The 23,875-nt window shown below is 44.7% G+C and overlaps 1 protein-coding gene across 5 annotated transcripts in view; it reads left to right on the top strand.

Moving 5' to 3' along the window:
• LOC121549486 (ankyrin repeat and sterile alpha motif domain-containing protein 1B-like) overlaps positions 1 to 23,875 on the top strand; it is a 277,377-nt gene that overhangs the window by 222,596 nt on the left and 30,906 nt on the right. For all 5 annotated transcript variants that reach the window (XM_045212863.1, XM_045212862.1, XM_045212865.1 and 2 more), the window contains 2 exons: positions 1,714 to 1,812; positions 3,685 to 3,837. In XM_045212863.1, the coding sequence (XP_045068798.1) occupies positions 1,714 to 1,812; positions 3,685 to 3,837 (252 nt within the window). The remainder of the gene's footprint in view (positions 1 to 1,713; positions 1,813 to 3,684; positions 3,838 to 23,875) is intronic.

Genomic DNA, 23,875 nt, shown 5'->3' on the forward strand with positions numbered 1-23,875 from the left:
AACAATCGGATCAGCTCTGAAAAAGATCTGATGTGAAAAGATCTGATTTGATTGGTCAAAAGACCAATCACATCAGAATTTGGCTGCCTGTCTAAACGCAACCATAGTGTGTGTGTGTTTGTGTGTGTGTGTGAGAGAGAGAGGGAGGGAGGGAAAGAGAGAGAGATACTATTAATTCTATTAATAGAAAAGAAGGGCAGACAGAACAAGACAAACACCCTCAGCCTCTCTATCTCCATCTATCAGAGACCAGCGGCGAGCGATTAGTCATGTCTTTGAAGCCCCAGCCATCCATCTCTGCCCCGGCTCTGGGTGCCATTACTCTGGTCTGGCGTGTAGGGCGGTGACTGTAACAGATGCTGGGTGTTCTGGGCTCTCTTAATCAGCCTGAGAGGTCTATCGCACAAGGGCACTGCAGGAGGCTGTGTGTGTCTTAAATGGCCCCCTATTCCCCATATAGTAAATTCAATACAACTCTATTTATGCCCTAATATAATACAATAGCATCACACTACCCTAATATACCTCCCCATACAGTACATAAATACAACATAAGCCAATGGCTCTTGGTCTGTAGAGTGCAGCAGGTTAGAGGATCACGTTGAGGATTAAATGAAAAAGATGGCCGTGAGAATCTGCCGTTCCATTCCTCCTTCATCCCTCTCTTCAGTGCTCCAGATCGATAGCTATCTGTGTTATTGTCTAGCCAGGTAAAGAGAGAGGGAGATAAAGAGAGGGGAGGAAAGAGATGTGGAGGAGTGACAAGTTCAATCCCCTACCAGGTGTGATCTGTGTCTGGGCTTTAGTACAGCCTGAGGCTGGGGCTCCACAGAGAGACAACCCTCAACACCTCATCTCTCTGGTGCCTCTATGTTTCTCTTCTCTCTCTCTCTCTCTCTCTCTCTCTCTCTCTCTCAAACACTCTCTCTTTCTGTCTTTCTCTTTGTCTATCTCTCCCTCTCTCCTCTGTCCTTTGTTCACTGTCTTTCTTTCTTTCTTTCTTTCTCTGTCTGTCTTTGTCTGTCTGTCTGTCTGTCTGTATGTCTGTCTGTCTGTCTGTCTGTCTGTCTGTCTGTCTGTCTGTCTGTCTGTCTTTCTCTCTTTCTCTCTCTCTCTCTCTCTCTCTCTCTCTGTCTCTCTGTCTCTCTCTGTCTCTCTCTCCCCCTCTTTCTCTGTCTCTCGCTCTCTCTCTCTCTCTCTCTTTCTCTCGCTCTCTCGCTCTCTCTCTCTCTCTCTCTCTCTCTCTCTCTCGGTCTCTCTCTGTCTCACTCTCTGTCTCACTCTCTCTCTCTCTCTCTCTCTCTCTCTCTCTCTCTCTCTCTCTCTCTCTCTCTGTCTCACTCTCTGTCTCTCTCTCTCTCTCTGTCTCACTCTCTCTCTCTCTGTGTCTCAGTAGGAGAGGAGAGTGATAGGTCTCTAAAGGTCTCACATCAGATTAATTAAATGTGGAACTCAGCATGGTGCTGATTGAAGGGCCAGGTGTGTGTGTGTGTGTGGGGGGGTGCGTGTGTGCGTGCTTGCGTGCATGCGTGGTAGCCATTTATGCAAGATACCCCTCACAACAAGGCATTGGGATGGGTGGAGTAGTGAACAGAAGTCTCTGCATGAGAGATACACAAATTGGCTCACTGAAGCCGCTTAGCCACTCTGTCTCAGTTTGATGATGTCACTGATCAATAGACTGATGATGTCATGTGTATGTTCCCCATGCAGGGCAGTAACGTGGTGGAGGACCAGGACCTGCTGGAGATCGGGATCCTCAACTCATCCCACAGACAGAGGCTGCTACAGGCCATACGCCTACTGCCCAGGGTCAGTACTGTGTGTGTGTATGTGTGTGTGTGTGTGTGTGTGTGTGTGCGCGTGCGTTTGTGTGTACTACAAAGTAAAAATGACTGTAACATCATTAGGATTCTGTGGAGGGGATAACATTAGAAGATGAGCTCTACACCAGTCTAAATGAAATAGAGAAAATCTGTTTTGCCCTTACTGTGTTAATGGAAAGATTCACCCATTTTGAATGTTATATCGTATTTGTCCATCTCTGAGCGATGTTCTATCGATTCCCGGGGTCATTTCATGTTTTCATGTGTATCTGAGCTATTCGCCAATAGAACATCACTCAGAGATGCACAAAAACGATATAACATTCAAAATGGTTGAATCTTTCCTTTAATGTGCAGTCACACACACACACAACCAATATAGCCAACTAAGTGAGTGTCACGATCGTTGATGAACGGGTCAGACCAAGGCGCAGCGTGATATGCATACATGTTAATTTGACTTATAAACACAACGACAAAACAAGAACCGAAACGTGAAGTCCAAGGTACACAAACAACATACCTAACACGGAACAAGATCCCACAACCCACTAGTGCCAATAGGCTGCCTAAGTATGGTCCCCAATCAGAGACAACGAGCTACAGCTGCCTCTGATTGGGAACCACACCGGCCAACATAGATCTACACATAATAGAACACCAACATAGAAATACACAACATAGAACATACACACCCTGACTCAACATATACGAGTCCCCTGAGTCAGGGCGTGACAGTGAGAGATGTGAATTAAATAGGATGAGGAGAGAGGATGAAACAGTGAAGGCTCAAATGACAGAGAGAGCAGGAAAGAGAGAAGAGATATTGAGCATGAGGGAGCAGAGACAAAAAGAGAGAGAGAGAGAGAGAGAGAGAGCGAGAGCGCTGAGCAGGCGTGGTACAATACAGAGAGAGAGAGGAACTCTGGGTAACCAATCTCCTTAACTTGCAGTCAGCACTTTCCTCCTCTCATCCCTGCAAAGTTTTCAAACGACAGGGAAATACTCTCCCACTTCCTGCCTCTCTCTTCTCCCTTACTGTGTGGAAAAAAGGATGCAGATTTTAGGAAAATGTCACACGATATGCTCACCCCAAAGTCCCAACTCTTCTTAAAAGTAGGATGTCGAATCCTTCCTACTTCAGATATATCCTCTTCTATGAGAAAAAGCGGAATACTCTTTTCCTCTGAAGTCGTGTTGACTGTATTGCAGAAGGAAGCAGCTAGACATACTTACTGTGGAATATATTCTCACATCACATAGGCCTACAGCACACCAAGTACAAATAGGGAAAAATAAGATGCATTTGCCTAATCCTAAATAAACCTTTTGCCCCTGCGCTCCTTGTAGATCTGAAGGGATTAGATAGCTATTCTGTAAGCAATTAGGAACTAGCCCTGCCTCTCCCTTTGAATGGCTAGGTGGGATTTTCTCTATAATGCTTATCATGTCCTTGGGTGCTAAGGGTTGATATGGAATTCAGCATCTTATATTACATTTCTATATAAAATGTCTATATTAAATTCAGCATTTTATATGCAGCAAGGCTATCCTTTCCCTCCCTCCCTCCCTCCCTCCCTCCATCTGCCTTTGTCCAGTGTTTGAGCCTTTGATGGTGCACTGTAGTTTTTATGTCATCTATGTATCTGCCATTAGTTGACAGTCTCTCCTTCCCTCTCCGCTCCCTCCTTTCCTCCCTCTCTGCCTCCCTCCCTCCTTTCCTCCCTCTCTGCCTCCCTCCCTCCTTTCCTCCCTCTCTGCCTCCCTCCCTCCTTTCCGCCCTAGTTTAAGAGTGTCCTGTATCAATGCTCTTCATATCATCTAGTGTCAGTCTGTCCCCTCTGCCTTCCCCCTCCAGGTGCGTCCTATCGGCTATGACGGTAACAACCCCACGTCAGTGGCTGAGTGGCTGGAGTCTCTGGAGCTGGGAGACTACACCAAGTCCTTCCTCATCAACGGATACACCTCCATGGAACTGGTCAAGAAGATCTGGGAGATAGAACTCATCAATGTGAGTCTATTACTGGTTATTACTGGTTGTTAATGTGCTTGCTGAAAGCACACTACTGTTATTCCCCATGCATTACTATAGAAATACTGACTGAATAAGACAGTAGAAGCAAGCACACACATTTCTGTCAGTAAATGTTCCTTTTCTAGTTTGTTTATTAGGATCTCTTTTTAACCCACAGAACAGATCGTTTTCCAGGAGAAGAGAAGGGGGAAATGACACGTGAAGCGGAGGTGGTGGTCACATGCTGTGACATCACTTCCGGCGCTCTGTGTCCCCCTGACAGATTTGGTCACCTTTGGATCATTGGAACACACCGCTTGGTTGTGGGTTGCAGGGTTGGTTGGTTGGGGAATGAGTGAGTGAGTGAGTGAGTGAGTGAGTGAGTGAGTGAGTGAGTGAGTGAGTGAGTGAGTGAGTGAGTGAGTGAGTGAGTAGTTGTTGGTTGGTTGGTTGGTTGGGTGGTTGGTTTCAGGGTTGGTTGATTGCAGGGTTGGCTGGTTGGTTGGCTGGTTGGTTGGTTGCAGGGTTGGTTGGTGGGTTGCAGGGTTGGTTGGTTGGTTGGTTTCAGGGTTGGTTGGTTGGTTGGTTGGTTGCAGGGTTGGTTGGTTGCAGGGTTGGTTGGTTACAGGTTTGGTTGGTCGGTTGCAGGGTTGTTTGGTTGGTTAGTTGCAGGGTTGGTTGGTTGGTGGGTTTCAGGGTTGGTGGGTCGCAGGGTTGGTTGGTTGGTTGGGGGGTTGGGGGGTTTCAGGGTTGGTTGGTTGGTTGGTTGCAGGGTTGGTTGGTTGGTTGGTTGGCATTTTTGTTCAGTACTTATTGTACTCTACTGAACTGTAACAGCAACCTAGTTCATCCGAGTTGTTCAGAGCTATGCTACTATATGTAAGCACTTTCTGTGCGATCATGTCAAGTTTCAGACACACAGACACACACATCCTCACACAGACACACAGACACACACCTCCTGTATTTAGTGGTCAGAGTTGATTGAATCGAGTGCCTGCTGGTTTCTGTGAGAAGAGAGGAGGATGGTGTATTTTCTCTCCTCTCCAGTGCAGTATAAAGGGATGACTGATCCACTGGAGGAGGTGGGGAGAGAGAGGGAGTTATATAAGCACTTGGGATGCAATGTCTCACAACACCGGGGAAACCACCCACACTGTTTGTCCAGGGCGATGTGTACACCGCTGTGCAGGGTCTCTCAATAGTCTCTCAGTGGCCTGCTTTCCTTGTCTCCGCTCTCTTTTCTGGGGGTGGGATGATTCTCAATAGTCTGAAGTAGCCTCCTTTCCTCATCTCCTTTCCTCTCTCCTCTCTGAACTGATCTGAAAACAAATGGGGAGGTTAAACGTATTACAGAAGGTGTTTGTTAGACGTTTGTATACTATTCAGATGGAGGAGAGTGATGAGGAGAGGAAACGGCTGTAGTAGATTGAGATGCACCCCCTGTGTTTGATAGCTAGAGGAGGGTGTAGTTTGAGTTATAGCCACACGAGGGTAGAGATGAGACTGGCAAAGAGATTCACTTCTGCACAAAACTGTGTGTGCGTGTGTATGTGTGTGCGTGTGTGTGCGTGGTGTGTCTATGTGCACTCCTCTGTGTTTGTGTGTGTTTGTGCATTTGTGAGTTCATTTCAGTGCAATAGTTCATCTCTGTCAGATGTGGGACTACCGCTCACACTGGTATTAATTAAAACACATCACTTCATTAATGCTTGAGAGTGTGACTCCAGTGTGTGTGTGTGTGTGTGTGTGTGTGTGTGTGTGTGTGTGTATGTATGTATGTATGTGTGCGTTTCCTCACTACCAAGCATTGAGAGCACAACCCCCGCTTCCTACGCCTGATTACTGTATACAAATTACACATGTTATTGTGCAATATAGTTTTCTAACATCTTTCATGTGATGGTGTTGCCTTATCAGTATTCAGTGAGTGTTGGAGTGTGTTTGTGTGTGTCAGTACCATTACATTTGGGTTAGGGGGTTTCCACTGCGCCACACTGACACTGGGGACAGGAAAGAGGATGGGAAAGACGTGGTGTGTGTGTGTGTGTGTGTGTGTGTGTTTGGAGACAGAGAGAACCCCCTATAATGAGTATAGGAGGACTGTCTCTGGGATGATGGAGCGGTCAATGCTCTTAACACTGGCTACTGGATAGAGAGAGCACAATTAGACCCAACTAAATCATGATCAAACAAAAAGAGAATTACTTGTCACATTGGAAAGAATTAACCAAAAAAAGCAATCTAGAATGCTATTTGGCCCTAAACAGAGAGTACACAGTGGCAGAATACTTGACCACTGTGACTGACCCAAAATTAAGGAAAGCTTTGACTATGTACAGACTCAATGAGCATGGCCTTGCTATTGAGAGAGGCCGCCGCAGGCAGACCTGGCTCTCAAGAAAATACAGGCTAGGTGCACACTGCCCTCAAACTGAGGTGGAAACTGAGCTGCCAAATGTATGACCATATTAGAGACACATATTTCCCTCAGATTACACAGACCCACAAAGAATTTGAAAACAAATCCAATTTTGATAAACTCCCATATCTATTAGGTGATATACCACAGTGTGCCACCACAGCAGCAAGATTTGTGACCTGTTGCCACAAGAGAAGGGAAACCAGTGAAGAACAAACACCATTGTAAATACAACCCATATTTATGTTTATTTATTTTCCCTTTTGTACTTGAACTATTTGCACATATGACATTTGAAATGTCTTTATTCTTTTGGAACTTTTGTGAGAGTAATGTTTACTGTTAATTTTTTATTGTTTATTTCACATTTGTTTATTATCTATTTCAATTGCTTTGGCAATGTAAATATATGTTTCTCATTACAATAAAGTTTGTGGGGGCGGGGGAGAGAGAGATGGGGAGAATAGTTTCTCGATTGCTTTCCCAGTAAATCACTTTATAATCGCTATGGGCCACAGATTCTTTGGCGACCGGCGAGACAATGGAGAAACGAAGGGCATTGTGGAAAGGTTTAAAATAGAACTAGGTCTGTGTGTGTGTGTACGTATGTATACAGGCCTGCTGTTGTGGGATTAGAACAGTGTTGCTCCAGAAACACCTCTTAATCCTTCCTATTCTCCACATACGTACACACACACAACTGACTTGATAGACCGGTTGCAAGAGCTTACTTATTGCAACTGTCAGTGAGATAATGTCAATGCTTACGTCTTTAGAACAGATTGCCATCTCACAGAATAAATGTCAAACACTTAAACCACCTGCTTGATGACTATGAGGAGGCACCAAATGTCCAACCATATTGAAATGGAACACATAAATGAGCATTCTAATTGGATGATTTCAGGTAGCACCAACATCTATTCTTCTGTTGTGTAACTACTGAACACCACAGTGGTAAGAAAAGTCTAAATCATTCCAATAGACAAAACGCTCAAATCTTTTGAGCCACAGAGATCTAGTTGATTTAGATCTGTTTTGAGCTTTAAGATAGACTTTTAGCTTTTACCCTTGTTCCTTTCAAAGCCGCTTACATACTAGACATGGGATTGGTAAGAATGCAGACTCATTCAAAGTGGAATAGGCAAGTATCCTAGCGGTTAAGAGCATTGGGCCAGTAATCGAAAGGTCGCTGGTTCGAATCCCTGAGCCGACTAGGTTAAACATTTGTCAATGTGCCCTTGAGCAAGGCACTTATTGCTAAATGCCTAAAATGTAAATGCAATGTAAAATGAATTATTGAAGCAGACATGTAGAATCAGTATTATGGAATCATTTAAACAGACTTATAGAGTTAGTACTATTGCTATGATGTGGCTGGATGTTGGAGAGACAGCTACAGTAACATAACCATGCACAAGATGGCGCCACACCCTTTCCTTTCAGCCTTCCTCCCTGTTGTCAGGCAGACAAAGAGTGGCAACACTCCATTAAGACAACTAGAGGAGGAAAAGGCTCTGAGAGCACAGAATGGAGTAATTAGGAAATTCACTGTGATTGGAACGCTTTCTAGAGAGTTAAAGTGGCAAAGAAGTTGCTGTTATTTCCCCCCAGGACCTCTCCCTCTTAATGTGAGACTCCTGACGCTCTCAGACCAGTTAATTTTGGCACTCTTTTTTTAGATTTAGTCTTAGTCATTTTGTTTGCCATCCATTTTGCCTTTCTTTCTGTGCCACCAAATGTTTGCATATAGGCTACTGGTAACGTTACCAGGGCCACGTTTAGTTGGAAAACTTTATCGAACGTTGCAGATAGAAATTCCATGAATTGAGCTGACGTTATTCCTTATTCAACATGTCAGAGAGGCATGTTTGTTTTACATAGCATATTTCTGTCTGAACGTTCCAAAATGTTGCGTCCTGCTGAACGCACCCCAAGTTGTTAGCTATAGCTAGCTAATGAGGTAACATGACTGAACAAGGTGTAGCCTAAACAAATGGTTAACGGTCTGGTCTGCATGTAGCCTAGTTTTAGAATGGCCCGCGATAGGCTTTATCAATGTCTGCGAATGCACGATAGAAAGAAAAAAACGTAGCGCCATTATGGGTAATGTCTTTTGAATTAGAAACAAGACGATGGTAGCTAACTAGAAGTCTGGTAGATAACTATAAGACTGGTTAGCTAAGGTGAAGCAAGAGAGTCGTCTGCGCAATGTGTGTAATCGGAGGCGGAGCCGAAGAGGAGCCTGTCTGCTGGTCTGCCCACACTCATCGCTTGCTCCACCGCAGCTCACCAGCCGTGTGACGCGTCCTTCCCACTGCTGAACAGAACTGAGCTGCACATCTGTGCTGCTAATATTAGTTGTGCTTATCACAGACAAGCTCTCAATCTCTCCAAAAACTATTGTAGAGTCCACTTAGTAGTCAGATTTTTGTCACAGAGATAATTTTGTCTCGTTTAGTTTTAGTCAACTAAAATGAATATGTTATAGTCTTGTCAATGTGAGGGTGTGTTTCTGGGTTAGTACTGTACATTTACATTTACGTCATTTAGCAGACACTCTTATCCAGAGCGACTTACAGTTAGTGAGTGCATACATTTTTCATACTGGCCCCCCGTGGGAATCGAACCCACAACCCTGGCGTTGCAAGCGCCATGCTCTACCAACTGAGCTACAGGAGGCCTTTAGGGTGCTCAGTGCTGCATTCTTAGTGTGTGTCTGTGTCTGTGTATGTGTGTCATACTCCCACAAGGTTGGACAGGTCTCTCTGCATTCCTCACTGATCTTATAATATTCCCATTGAAGGGGAAATAGCAATAAGACAGCCCACAAACACACACACACTGTTCCCCATTCTGCTTGGCTAATATCCAGTCTTGAACACAATAATGGTGGCCGGTCAATAAGTCATCAAGCCAGTAATAATAGTTTAGCCTTTTTATCCCAGCTCTACCCTGTTGCCATGACGCCTCAGCTAGTAGTTACCATAGAGATTATGTATGTGAATGGAGGATGGAGGATTTTAAATCAGATGTGTCCCTTTGTTTGTGTATTTCATACCTTCTCTGTCACCTGTCCAAATGCACAGTGTGAGTGTGTGTATGCGTGTGTGTCACATTCTCTGTCACCTCTCCAAATACACAGATTGTTTCCCATCACACCACCAGATGGTTCCTGCCTTCGTTAGCCACAGCACACACACTGCTGGTCAGTTGGACGCGCTTCTAAGATGCAAATAATTTAATCTTAATGCATGTTTTGTGTTAAGATGATTCTATGTAGGAGGGTGTGCGTGCGTATGTATGTGCGTGCGTGTGTGTGTGTGGTGCATATGGGTACTGTTCCGGTTGTGTGCATACGGGTGGGTGGGTGGGTGTGTGTGTGTGTGTGTACATGTTTATGTGTGTGTTGAATGCGTACTGCTTGTAGGCTTTCTTGATAGAGGGGTGAGTAACGTTAGTACTTGGTGTTAATTGGTGTGTGGGTGGTTTTGCCTGAGGACTGTACAGTGCTGCATGTGTTACTATGTTACAGTCTCTAAGCATTGTTTGTTACATCCTGTTTGGATTCACAACACCCCCCTATGGTAGAATAGAGTAGGAGGTGTAGTGAGAGATGCTGTAACATTTTATACTACTGTAGATTATACAATGGGTCGTTCTAATCCCATAAATTACCACCGGCTAAAGCTATGATGTTAAAATGCCTATTTCCTATGTTCCATCTGACTGCACAATCCACTGTCTCATCAGCACAGCCAGGCAACTTATAAACTTGATCTCCACTATAAAAAGCATCTAGACATTTTCTCACATTTCTTTTAGACTAGCATTTGGTTTTCAACAGCAGAGATTTGTATAAACCTTGCTGTCTGTCTCTCAGGCATTTGCAACATTGTTTCAATATTGAAATTCGATCTCCAGCTGTCCCATACATAGTAATGAACGTGTTGGGAGTCGGGACGAGACAGACAGGCAGACAGCTTTTCTCAGCCAGTCGAAATCATGAATCAGCTGGCATAATTTTTATGGATATATACAAAGAAATTTAAATAGAATATAGGTGAAACTAAATGAAATGTAGCTAGTTTGCAGTCTTTCCAGCTTCAGTTTGAAGTTATTGTGTTAGCTGTGTTGTTTGCTAGCTCCTCTGAACAACAGTGTCCTGATGAGAGAGCACATTTTCTATGCCAGGCAAAATCGTGCATCATTAGCTCATTGTTATGGATGTATCCAAATAAATGTCACTAGAAAACAGCTTAAACAAACACAAATGCAGCTACTTTGCTGTTATTCTGGCTGCACTGTTTGATGTGACTGTAAGTTAGCCGTAGTTGGCTAGCTAACAAGCAAGGGATAATAACGTTGCCAGCCAGCATGGCAATGGAACATTTAGAACGACCGACTGGGTCGCGTCCGTAGATACAGAACAAAAAGACTTAACGACTGGGTCGCGTCTCTGCCAACTGAACCGATAGAACGAACGACCAGCTTGCTTGGGTAGCAACCCTAGATTTGTGTCGGGACTATATCTGAAATAGTATGAATAAATTAATCAAAATAACGTTTTTTATGAAAATATGTAAATCATTATTTTAATATGTTGGTAACCCGTTGTATAAAAGTCATAATGCCCTCGAAGCCGGTGTTTGGAGGATATATTGGCACGGTTTGCCGGCCCTCGACTTCGTTTCGGGCCTACCAACACCCATGCCAATATATCCTCCAAACACCGGCTTTGAGGGCATTATCACTTAAACATAGTATCAAATGAATTATACTTATAGTTAGGAATGGGATGACGCAAAGCCAAGCTAGATGTTTAATGTATTACACACACACACACACACACACACACACACACACCTGTTGTCAAGTCCCATCTCTGTGTGCGCATGTGTGTGTGTTTAATTCAAGTTTCAACATATGAGTCCTGTACCCAAACATTACATAACTCTTTACGATGATGATATTCTGTGGAAAACCCCAAAGGAGTCAGAGAACCTGAGGTCAACATGGACATTGCAAGAAAGAGTGTGGAGGACGGAGAGAGAGAGAGAGAGAGAGAGAGAGAGAGAGAGAGAGAGAGAGAGAGAGAGAGAGAGAGAGAGAGAGAGAGATTGGATTGGAGAGAGAGAGAGGGGGAAGAGAGAGAAGTCATGCAGAGGAACAGCTCCTGACTTGTTATAACTTTTTGTTTGTTAAGAGCGAGATTGACACGATTCAATTAGCAAAAAATGTATAGGTAATCAAATTGTACAACTGAAGATCAACAAAGGAGGAAAAAATTGACAGAGAGTGAGTTAAAAGACCAATCTTCATCGTGGTAGCTAGCCAAATTCAAATCGGTCAGTTAGCTTAACGTCTAGCTCTAACTGTTTACTGGTGGTAACCATAGCAACATGGCCACTGAGGCAGCGCTAGCAGCGTTAGCAGCGACAGAAACTGAGAGACTTTCCCGCTTTTTTTGAATACCCAGCAGAAATCAAATCAGAGAAAGGAAGAATCAATTTTAAACACAGAATTCTGAGGGAGAACCCAGAAACTTTGTTTGCCGACTGCTCATAAAACAGGACTGTTACAAACCTGTTATTTTACACAGAACACACTACTGCCTGGCATACAGCTGTAACCAGGCATTTCAGCTATACCACGAAGAAAGGCATCTGCAAGGGAAGGCAAATCCACATTTTTGAGGACAGCGATAAGGACCAGGAAAACAGGTTTCTGACAGTAAATATGTATCAGAACGGCACTGTCATGGTCCAGGGCAGTGAGGCTGCACTCAGCTCTGTTGTGCAGGACTTCCCCACCCTAACGAAGATAGCGGAAAACAAAAAAGAAAAGGACAGCACCCCGACCTCTCCCCTCACCTCAGGCACCCCAACAGCAGGACCATCCTCCCCCTGCCTTCCTACAACCACCAGAGCCAAGACCCCACTACCATCAGCCTGTTGAGAGACAGGCTGGCAGTGATAGAGGTATGGGTTACTGAGCTGAAGGAGCAGCTCCCCAGCTACACCACCACCAGTCCAGACACAGAGCTTCTACAGGACCAGATCAACCAGTGCAGGACCCAGCTGAAGAACTCTGTCCAGGAGCTGAGAGAGAGCCTTACCACAGCGCTGGAGGAGGTAAAGGCCACCATGAGGAGAGAGCTGGTGCAGGTAAAGGAGGAGATGGCAAAGGAGTTGTCTGGCATCAAGAGGGTGCTGCAACACAGAGAACAGACTGTAGAGACCCCTAGAGAGAAGCTGCAGCCCCTCACCACCCCTAACACCCCCACCGACCCACCTTTACCCACAACCCCCCCCCATACCGACAACACTTTACCCACACACCCAGTCAACAAGGAGGCTCACATGGAGACACCTACGACAGAGAGAAGCTCTCTGGCCCCCCTGACACACCCCCCACACACCCCTCCATGTACACAGGCCCTGTGTACTCCAGCCCCAGACCGTAAACACACTAATCTGGTAAAACCCACTGAGGTGGCCATCCTCATTGACTCAAATGGGAAATTCATCCAAGAAGATAAACTCTTCCCCCAACACAAGGTGCGCAAAATATGGTGCCCAAAAACACAGGATGCACTCCACATCCTGTCCCAGCCTGACTTTGGCACACCAGGCCACATTATTATTCACACCGGCACCAACAACCTACGAGAGGAGCAGGAGAGAGTAGGCAGGCTGGTCAACAGAGTAGCAGAGAGGGCCTCTGAGCGGTTCCCCAACTCCCACATCACCATCTCCACTCTGCTGCCCCGCAAAGACTTCCATCACCGTACCATTCAGAAAGTCAACGCTGACATCACCAGAGGGTGTGGCCTACTCCCAAACGTACACGTTGCTCACCACACAACAATCACCCCAGAGCATCTGCACGACTACTCCCACCTGAGGAAGCAGACAGTAGGGATGTTTGTCAAGTCTCTAAAGGACGTGGCACTTGGTAGACAAACACCCCATGCCGCACTGGACAGAGGACCACCCAGAGACCCCTACCAGACCACTGCACCAACAAGGAGCCCCAGGCCCCTTCAACGCCACACCAGACCCAGCGCACCCCACAGGCCCCACCCACCACCAGACCATCACCACTTCCATCGGCTTAGCCAGACCGGACCCGGGCCCAGCCTACTACCCCGCACCAGACCACCACCCCTACCAGACCAGAGAGGAAGCCCCACGGCCCAGACCTGGCCCCCTCCACCCCACAGGGCCCAACAGCAGGACCAGCGCAGCTACGCAGAGGTCGTCAGAGGACAGGAGAACCCTGTGGGATTGAGTGAGATTAAACAGCTCCTCCAATACATCTGCACTAAACTGCACTAAACACACACGGACGCATATACACACACACACACACACACACACACACACACACACACACACACACACACACCTATTGTACTAAAATGTACTTGTTCAATGAATAGGAATGTTTATATATATAACAGAAAAAATGTTGGCTGTTATCCTGTTTATCTCGCTCTTAACAACTTAATAGTTAGTTACTGTATTTCTGACTGCTATTCTTTCTTTTGGAACATGAAATCGCTGTCAGTTAGCATGTGGAACATTCAGGGCCTAAACTCATCAACCTTTGGACTGAAGAGTTTAGCACTGGAGTTCAACAAAAATCTTAAAGATGTTGACGTCATCATTCTGCAGGAGACATGGTGTAAGGCTGACATTGTCACTCACTGTCCCACAGGTTACAGAGAGGTAATTGTGCCGTCACAAAAACACAGCTCTGTCAATAGAGGCAGAGACTCTGGAGGACTGATCATTTGGTACAAATCCGACCTACAACATCTAATTGATCCCCTCAAAATTGGCAAATATCACATTTGGTTAAAACTGAAAAAAGAACTTGTACTGACAGAAAAAGATGTGTTCCTTTGCGCAATTTATATCCCCCCTCAGAATCCCCATATTACTCAGAGGAGATCTTCCCCACCCTTGAGGAAGAGACGTGCCATTTCCAGGCCCAGGGAAATGTGCTCATCTGTGGGGACACAAATGCGCGCACAGGAACACTACCTGATCTAACGAGCACACGAGGGGACAGCTTTATTACAGGCCATAATGTCTCTAACTGTCTTAATCTCCCCAATAGAAACAACAGTGACAGCACCGTCAACAAAAACGGAAGGGATCTGTTGCAGCTCTGTAGAAGCTTGGGTCTGTACTTTGTCAATGGTAGGTTACGGGGGACTCTTTGGGGAGATTCACCTACTGCTCACCTCTTGGCCACAGTACAGTAGACTATATGATCACAGACATTGACCCCTTCTCTCTCAGCTCATTCACTGTCAAGCCACTAACACCTCTGTCTGATCACAGCCAAATTACATTGTTCCTCAAAAGAACAGACATGGAAACAACCACACATTCACAGCCCAGTAAGCTGTACAACATCAGACATTCATACAGATGGGCCCAAAACAGCACAGAAGAATACCAGAAAGCAACCTGGAACCAAAATATCCAAACACTCTTAGATAACTTTCTGGATACCACATTCACTCACAATAAAGAAGGCATCAATCTAGCAGTACAAAACATCAACTATATATTCAGGCAAACGGCAAAAGAAGCACAATTGAAATTGATAAAAAACAAAACAAAAAAGATCACAGATGACAACTGGTTTGATGCAGATTGTAAAATTATAAGGAAAAAACTTAGAACACTATCCAACCAAAAGCACAGAGACCCAAATAATGGTGAATTACGCCTTCATTACTGTGAGACTTTAAAACTCTATAAACGTACACTCAGAACCAAAAAAGCACAGTACAACAGAAAGCAGCTGACGCTAATTGAGGAGTCCATAAACACAAACAACTTCTGGCAAAATTGGAAAAAAATTAAAAAAATCTAAACAAGAGGAATTAGCGATACAAAATGGTGACATTTGGACAACCCATTTTAAAACACTCTACAACACCGTTCAAATTGACACAACGCAGAACAACGCCAAATTCATGAGAAGTTGAACGGATTAGAAAGAGCTATAAAGGACAATCAAAATCCACTGGACTCCCCAATTACTGACCAGGAGCTCTATAAGAAACTTCAGGCTCTCAAATTTAAAAAGACATGCGGACCTGATGGCATCCTAAATGAGATGCTCAAACTCACTAGTGCAAAATTTCAATTGGCTATATTAAAACTGTTTAATTTGATCCTGAGTGTAGGTTATTTCCTGACATCTGGAATCAAGGACTCATAACCCCAATCTTTAAAAACGGAGACAAATTTGACCCTAACAATTACAGAGGCATTTGTGTGAACAGTAACCTGGGGAAGGTTTTCTGTAGTATTATAAATGTAAGAGTTCTAAACTTCCTTAATAAGCACAATGTCTTGAGTAAAAGCCAAATTGGATTTATACCAAAACATCGCACGACCGATCATATTTACACCCTACACACCCTGATAGATAAACATGTCCACCAAAATAATACCAAAATATACGCTTGCTTTATCGACTTCCAAAAAGCATTTGATTCTATTTGGCACACAGGACTGTTCTACAAAGTTATTGAAAGTGGTGTAGGGGGGTAAAACATATGACATAATTAAATCAATGTATACTGGCAATACGTGCAGCATTAAAATTGGCAAGAAAAGAACAGAATTCTTTAACCAGGGGCGGGGCCTTCGTCAGGGTTGTAATCTGAGCCCAGCACTCTTCAATATTTACATCAACGAATTGGCCACTATTCTAGAAAAATCCTCAGCCCCTGGTGTTAGTCTCCATAATTCAGAGGTTAAATGCCTACTCTTCGCCGATGACCTATGCCTGCTGTCACCCACAGCACATGGCCTACAGCAGAGCCTGGACCTGCTAGAGCAGTACTGCCAGACCTGGGCCCTGGCAGTAAACCCCAAAAAGACTAAAATAATGATTTTCCAGAGAAGATCCAGATCTCAGGGAATTAGACCAAAGTTCTCAATTGGTACAAAATATATAGAGCACTGCACACACTACAATTACTTAGGTTTAAAAATAAGCTCAACTGGACACCTTAATGAAGCAGTGAATGAACTGAGAGAGAAAGCACGCAGGGCATTCTACGCAATTAAAAAGCAAATTCAAATTGAAATACCTATTAAAATTTGGCTAAAACTAATTGAATATGTCATTGAACCAATTGCACTTTATGGCAGCGAGGTGTGGGGCCCACTTGCAAAACAAGATTTCATCAAATGGGACAAACATCCCATTGAAACCCTGCACGCAGAGTTCTGTAAGATTCTCCTACATGTCCAGAGGAAAGCTACAAACAATGCATGCAGGGCAGAATTAGGCAAATATCCACTAATAATAAAAACTCAAAAAAGAGCAATTAAGTTTTGGAAACATCTAAAATACAGTGACCCCCCTCTCATATCATTACCAAGCCCTGCAATACCAAGAGCTGAACAAAGAAAAGAGTCCCCTCATCCAGCTGGTCCTGGGGCTGAGTTCACAAACCTGTTCTACTAACACACTGAAGCCTCAGGACCAGAACATCCAATCAATCAGGATAAACCAAATTACAACACAGTCAAAACAAAACTATATTGCTTATTGGGAAACACAAGCACAAGCACAGAGCAAAATGCAGTACTATCTGGCCCTAAATCGACAGTACACCGTGGCTAAATATTTGACCATGGTTACTGATCAAAACTTTAGAAAAACCTTGACAAAGTACAGGCTCAGTGAGCACAGCCTTGCCATTGAGAAGGGTAGACACAGGAAAACCTGGCTCCCTGTAGAGGAAAGGCTGTGCAACCACTGCACAATAGCAGAACCTGAGACGGAGCTGCATTTCCTGACAAAATGTCAAAAATATAAAACAATTAGAGAGTGTCATTTCCCCAAATTTGAAACTCTTATTCAAGGTTTCAAAGACCTCTCTGATGAGGATAGGCTACCCGTCCTGTTGGGGGAGGACGCAGAGAGCTGTGGGTTGGCAGCGCACTACATTGCTGCCTGCCATAAGTTGAGGGACAGTGTCTGACAGACCAATCAACCTGCACATGTCCTTTACTGTATATTTATTGTTATTGTTGAATGTATGGTTATTTTGACCCTTGGTTATTGTTGTTACTGTTGTCCCGTTGACAATTTTGATTCTCTTTTTTTACATTGTAAACAAGCTTTGGCAATATGTACATTGTTACGTCATGCCAATAAAGCAAATTGAATTGAATTGAATTGAATTGAATTGAATTGAATTGAATTGAATTGAATTGAATTGAATTGAATTGAATTGAGAGAGAGAGAGAGGAGAGAGAGAGAGAGAGAGAGAGAGAGAGAGAGAGAGAGAGAGAGAGAGAGAGAGAGAGAGAGAGAGAGAGAGAGAGAGAGAGAGAGAGAGAGAGAGAGAGAGAGAGAGAGAGAGAGATGGGAGAGAGAGAGAGAGAGACTATGAGAAAGAGGGAAAGAGAGTGCTTCAGTCAGCTGTGCTCTGTTGCTCCGTTAGCTTCATGTCATTCTATTATTGGCTGTCGTGTGGTGTCAGATTATAAAGGGTGACTTAGCTCATTGGAGAGTGGTAGAGAGATATGCAGGGATACACAGGAGCTCTGCATTACTGGTATGCACTGACATATACACACACACTCATTTAGGCACATACACACTCATTCACTCACTCTCTCACTCACCTACACCGGCAGCCAGTGTGCATGAGCCCCGCGTCTCCATAGTAACGAGGTGGAGAGAGAGAAAGAGCGAGCAGAGTAGAGCGGGGGTTTCAGGCAGAGATGTAGGAGAGCCAGTCTCTCTGCCGCAGCTGGAGTAAGGAGGAAGGAGGAGTGGCAGAACGGTGGAAAACCTCTGGAATCTGGACAGAGAAGAGAGAGCGAGAGGAGAGAGAGCGGAGAGTTGAGAGAGCGGGGAGTTGAGAGAGGAGTTGAGAGAGAGAGAGAGCGAGCAGGGAGTTGAGAGAGAGAGAAGGGGGAGTTGAGAGAGAGACAGAGAGAAGAGGGCACACTCCTCCTCTTCTCTGCTACTTACTGCTGGACTGGATTGTGACTCACAGCTAAAAGGAGCGACATGTATTAGCCCATCTCTCTGAGAAGGAGAGGGGGAGCACACAGCTCTGGGGGAAGACAGAGAAGAGCTGGTGGAATTGAGTGTTCCTTTCTCCAAGACCTTTCGTACGGAATACCCCCTTCAGAAGAAAGGTAAGTCTACGGGGAATGAGAAGGGGAAAGAATGATTAGAGAGACAGAGAGGGGGAAGGAGTGAGGAGGATGGAGAAATACTGTACAGAGAAAGAGAGAGTGCGCGGAGACTGAGAAGGAGAGATGAGCGTTATTGGTGTTGCTTTGAGAAACGCATTCTCCATCGATTTTATTGTTCGGTGCTTGCTGCTGTCTCTTTCTCTGCGTTTTTCGTAGTCTGGCTTTCTCTCTCTCTCTCTCTCTCTGTCTCTCTCTTTCTCTCTATCTTTCTCTCTCTTTCTTTCTCTTTCTCGCTCTCTCTCTCTCTCCCTTTCTCTCTCTATCTCTCTCTCTCTTTCACTCTCTCTCACCTCTCTTTCACTCCTCTCTTCTGTAGAGGTTGTGTGTTCTATGGGGTGCAGTGGCCCGAGGGGATGGGAATGTATGAAACGATTCTCTGCTGACTAGTGACTATTTTGTGTGTGTGTTTGTGTGTGCGTACCTGCCCATATTTGTGTATTTGTTTTTATCTGTGTGTGTTTTGGAGATGTGCTGTACACAGTTACAGTGGGGAAAAAAAGTATTTAGTCAGCCACCAATTGTGCAAGTTCTCCCACTTAAAAAGATGAGAGAGGCCTGTAATTTTCATCATAGGTACACGTCAACTATGACAGACAAAATAAGAAAAAAAATCCAGAAAATCACATTGTAGGATTTTTAATGAATTTATTTGCAGATTATGGTGGAAGATAAGTATTTGGTCACCTACAAACAAGCAAGATTTCTGGCTCTCACAGACCTGTAACTTCTTCTTTAAGAGGCTCCTCTGTCCTCCACTCGTTACCTGTATTAATGGCACCTGTTTGAACTTGTTATCAGTATAAAAGACACCTGTCCACAACCTCAAACAGTCACACTCCAAACTCCACTATGGCCAAGACCAAAGAGCTGTCAAAGGACACCAAAAACAAAATTGTAGACCTGCACCAGGCTGGGAAGACTGAATCTGCAATAGGTAAGCAGCTTGGTTTGAAGAAATCAACTGTGGGAGCAATTATTAGGAAATGGAAGACATACAAGACCACTGATAATCTCCCTCGATCTGGGGCTCCACGCAAGATCTCACCCCGTGGGGTCAAAATGATCACAAGAACGGTGAGCAAAAATCCCAGAACCACACGGGGGACCTAGTGAATGACCTGCAGAGAGCTGGGACCAAAGTAACAAAGCCTACCATCAGTAACACACTACGCGCCAGGGACTCAAATCCTGCAGTGCCAGACGTGTCCCCCTGCTTAAGCCAGTACATGTCCAGGCCCGTCTGAAGTTTGCTAGAGTGCATTTGGATGATCCAGAAGAGGATTGGGAGAATGTCATATGGTCAGATGAAACCAAAATATAACTTTTTTGGTAAAAACTCAACTCGTCGTGTTTGGAGGACAAAGAATGCTGAGTTTCATCCAAAGAACACCATACCTACTGTGAAGCATGGGGGGTGGAAACATCATGCTTTGGGGCTGTTTTTCTGCAAAGGGACCAGGACGACTGATCCGTGTAAAGGAAAGAATGAATGGGGCCATGTATCGCGAGATTTTGAGTGAAAACCTCCTTCCATCAGCAAGGGCATTGAAGATGAAATGTGGCTGGGTCTTTCAGCATGACAATGATCCCAAACACACCGCCCGGGCAACGAAGGAGTGGCTTCGTAAGAAGCATTTCAAGGTCCTGGAGTGACCTAGCCAGTCTCCAGGTCTCAACCCCATAGAAAATCTTTGGAGGGAGTTGAAAGTCCGTGTTGCCCAGCGACAGCCCCAAAACATCACTGCTCTAGAGGAGATCTGCATGGAGGAATGGGCCAAAATACCAGCAACAGTGTGTGAAAACCTTGTGAAGACTTACAGAAAACATTTGACCTGTGTCATTGCCAACAAAGGGTATATAACAAAGTATTGAGAAACTTTTGTTATTGACCAAATACTTATTTTCCACCATAATTTGCAAATAAATTCATTAAAAATCCTACAATGTGATTTTCTGGAGAAAAAAAATCTCATTTCGTCTGTCATAGTTGACGTGTACATATGATGAAAATTACAGGCCTCTCTCATCTTTTTAAGTGGGAGAACTTGCACAATTGGTGGCTGACTAAATACTTTTTTTCCCCACTGTACATAAGAGAGATTTGAGTCCTGCTGGGCTGGGGATTGCTGTGGCTGTGCAGCGGTGGTGAAAGTAGTGTATAGTAATATGCAGATTTGATGTGTGTGTGTCTCTTTTACCACTCTCAATAGATCAAACAAACAATACCAGATTGTTTTCCACAGTCGTGTGTGTGTGTGTGTGTGTGTGTGTGTGTGTGTGTGTGTGTGTGTGTGTGTGTGGGAGGGGGGTGTAGAGGGGTTAATAGAGGGCTTGAGTTTAGTGGGAATACACAGTCACTCACGTATACCATGTACACATTTAGACATGAAGACAAACATTTATAGACATATAGGCCTACACACACATCTCAGGGCAGGCTGGGTAACAGGCCCTGAGGGCTTGGTGTAGATGGACCTCTCAGATCTCCTGTAGGGACTCTAGCTGGGAATGAACCTTCAGCCCTGGTTCAGTCTCTGTCTGTTCATCACATTTAGAACAAATGCTCATGTACTTGCGCATCAACATAGATGATTTAAATCTCTCTCTGTCCCTCTCCATTCTTTTTCGGTACTCCCACTCTCTAAGTTAGGACATGTGCAGGTATGCTGTAAGAGAATTGCGCACTAGGTCCTGGAAGGAATGGAATGCAGCCCAGCTATTGCATTACATGGGGGTGGTAGGTGGTATAGAGGTAAGTTACATGGATGGGTAGGTTAGTATAGTGATGGTGGCTGATGGAGTTATTACACAGTGTCTATTGGGGACTTTACCTTGGCTAACCCTAGATCTGTAAAGCAACACAGAAAGAGAAATAGTGGCAGCATTAGAACTGTGTAGTGATTGGTTCACTGAGGCCTATAGAGAAATAGTAACAGCATTAGAACTGTGTAGTGATTGGTTCACTGAGGCCTATAGAGAAATGGGGGGGGGGGGTTAGCTCCAGCATTTGGCACTATTTCTGTCTCTCAGACACAAACAGAACACACACACACACTGAGCCCATGCTCCCAGTCACATTTAACACTAGCTATTAATGGAGATGTATCCATGGTGAAGGTAGTTTTATAAAATCTCCTCTCCTATTGGCTCTTCAGGCTGCCGGTGAACAAAACAAGCTTCCCCATTGGTCCCCTGGAATAGACAATTTCCTGTGGATTTCCTCTGTATCGAAGCAAATATATATTTTATTTTTAGATGATCTGTTCTTTATTGTTCTACAACAAAGAGACACTGAATCATTCTAAATGTACATCCTGAAAAACACACACTGTATAGATTGAAGATCTGTTTGAGGAAACAAAGCCCACCCATCTCAGCCATAGCAGTGGCTTTGTCTTTACTGTACAGTGGTTGCTAGGCAACCGGTGGTCTCTGGTTTCCCTCCAGTTGCCCCGGTGAGGAGGAGAGGCGCTGGTTAAAAATGGATCAGGAAGAAAGAGCGAGGGCAGAGGCTTGGTCTCCACGGTGATAGTGATGACCATTGGGACTGTGTCTGTCTGTATTGTGTGTGTGTGTGTGTATTTGTTTGCTTGTGTGTGTGTAGACTAGAACCTGCACTGAAACAGTCCAGCAGCAATAGATATTCCAGCCAAATCAATTCCAGTCAGGATAGACAACACATGGGCCTTTAGTAAAACCTGTAGTTCCAATGAAGCCAACGAGGGGGGGAGGGAGGGGAGGGAGGGGGAGGGGGAGGGGGGGGAGGAGAGAGGAGAGAGAGAGAGAGAGAGAGAGAGAGAGAGAGAGAGAGAGAGAGAGAGAGAGAGAGAGAGAGAGAGAGAGAGAGAGAGAGAGAGAGAGAGAGAGAGAGAGAGAGAGAGAGAGAGAGAGAGAGAGAGAGAAAAAAAGAGAGAGACTAATGGTCTTTGATAAAAGACAACCGTTGTGATAAATCACTGTCAACACGACTGTGGAAAACTGGTATCTGGTATTGTTTGTTTGATCTATTGAGAGTGGTCAAAGAGACACACAAACACCAGATATGCACATTACTACAGTGAGAGAAAAAAGTATTTGATCCCCTGCTGATTTTGTATGTTTGCCCACTGACAAAGAAATGATCAGTCTATAATTTTAATGGTAGGTTTATTTGAACAGTGAGAGACAGAATAACAACAAAAATATCCAGAAAAACGCATGTCAAAAATGTTATAAATTGATTTGCATTTTAATGAGAAATAAGTATTTGACCCCCTCTCAATCAGAAATATTTCTGGCTCCCAGGTGTGTTTTATACAGGTAACGAGCTGAGATTAGGAGCACACTCTTAAAGGGAGTGCTCCTAATCTCAGCTTGTTACCTGTATAAAAGACACCTGTCCACAGAAGCAATCAATCAGATTCCAAACTCTCCACCATGGCCAAGACCAAAGAGCTCTCCAAGGATGTCAGGGACATGATTGTAGACCTACACAAGCCTGGAATGGGCTAGAAGACCATCGCCAAGCAGCTTGGTGAGAAGGTGACAACAGTTGGTGCGATTATTCGCAAATGGAAGAAACATAAAATAACTGTCAATCTCCCTCGGCCTGGGGCTCCATGCAAGATCTCACCTCGTGGAGTTGCAATGATCATGAGAACGGTGAGGAATCAGCCCAGAACTACACGGGAAGATCTTGTCAATGATCTCAAGGCAGCGTGGACCATAGTCAACAAGAAAACAATTGGTAACACACTACGCCGGGAAGGACTGAAATCCTGCAGCGCCCGCAAGGTCCCCCTGCTCAAGAAAGCACATATACAGGCCCGTCTGAAGTTTGCCAATGAACATCTGAATGATTCAGAGGAGAATTGGATGAAAGTGTTGTGGTCAGATGAGACCAAAATCGAGCTCTTTGGCATCAAATCAACTCGCTGTGTTTGGAGGAGGAGGAATGCTGCTGTCAAACATGGAGGTGGAAACATTATGCTTTGGGGGTGTTTTCCTGCTAAGGGGACAGGACAACTTCACTGCATCAAAGGGACGATGGACGGGGCCATGTACCGTCAAATCAGGGCATTGAAAATGGGTCGTGGATGGGTATTCCAGCATGACAATTACCCAAAACACACGGCCAAGGCAACAAAGGAATGGCTCAAGAAGAAGCACATTAAGGTCCTGGAGTGGCCTAGTCAGTCTCCAGACCTTAATCCCATAGAAAATCTGTGGAGGGAGCTGAAAGTTCGTGTTGGCAAACATCAGGCTCGAAAACTTAATGACTTGGAGAAGATCTGCAAAGAGGAGTGGGACAAAATCCCTCCTGAGATGTGTGCAAACCTGGTGGCCAACTACAAGAAACATCTGACCTCTGTGATTG

Source organism: Coregonus clupeaformis, unplaced genomic scaffold (genome assembly GCF_020615455.1).
Source record: "Coregonus clupeaformis isolate EN_2021a unplaced genomic scaffold, ASM2061545v1 scaf0058, whole genome shotgun sequence".
Lineage (NCBI taxonomy): Eukaryota > Metazoa > Chordata > Actinopteri > Salmoniformes > Salmonidae > Coregonus > Coregonus clupeaformis.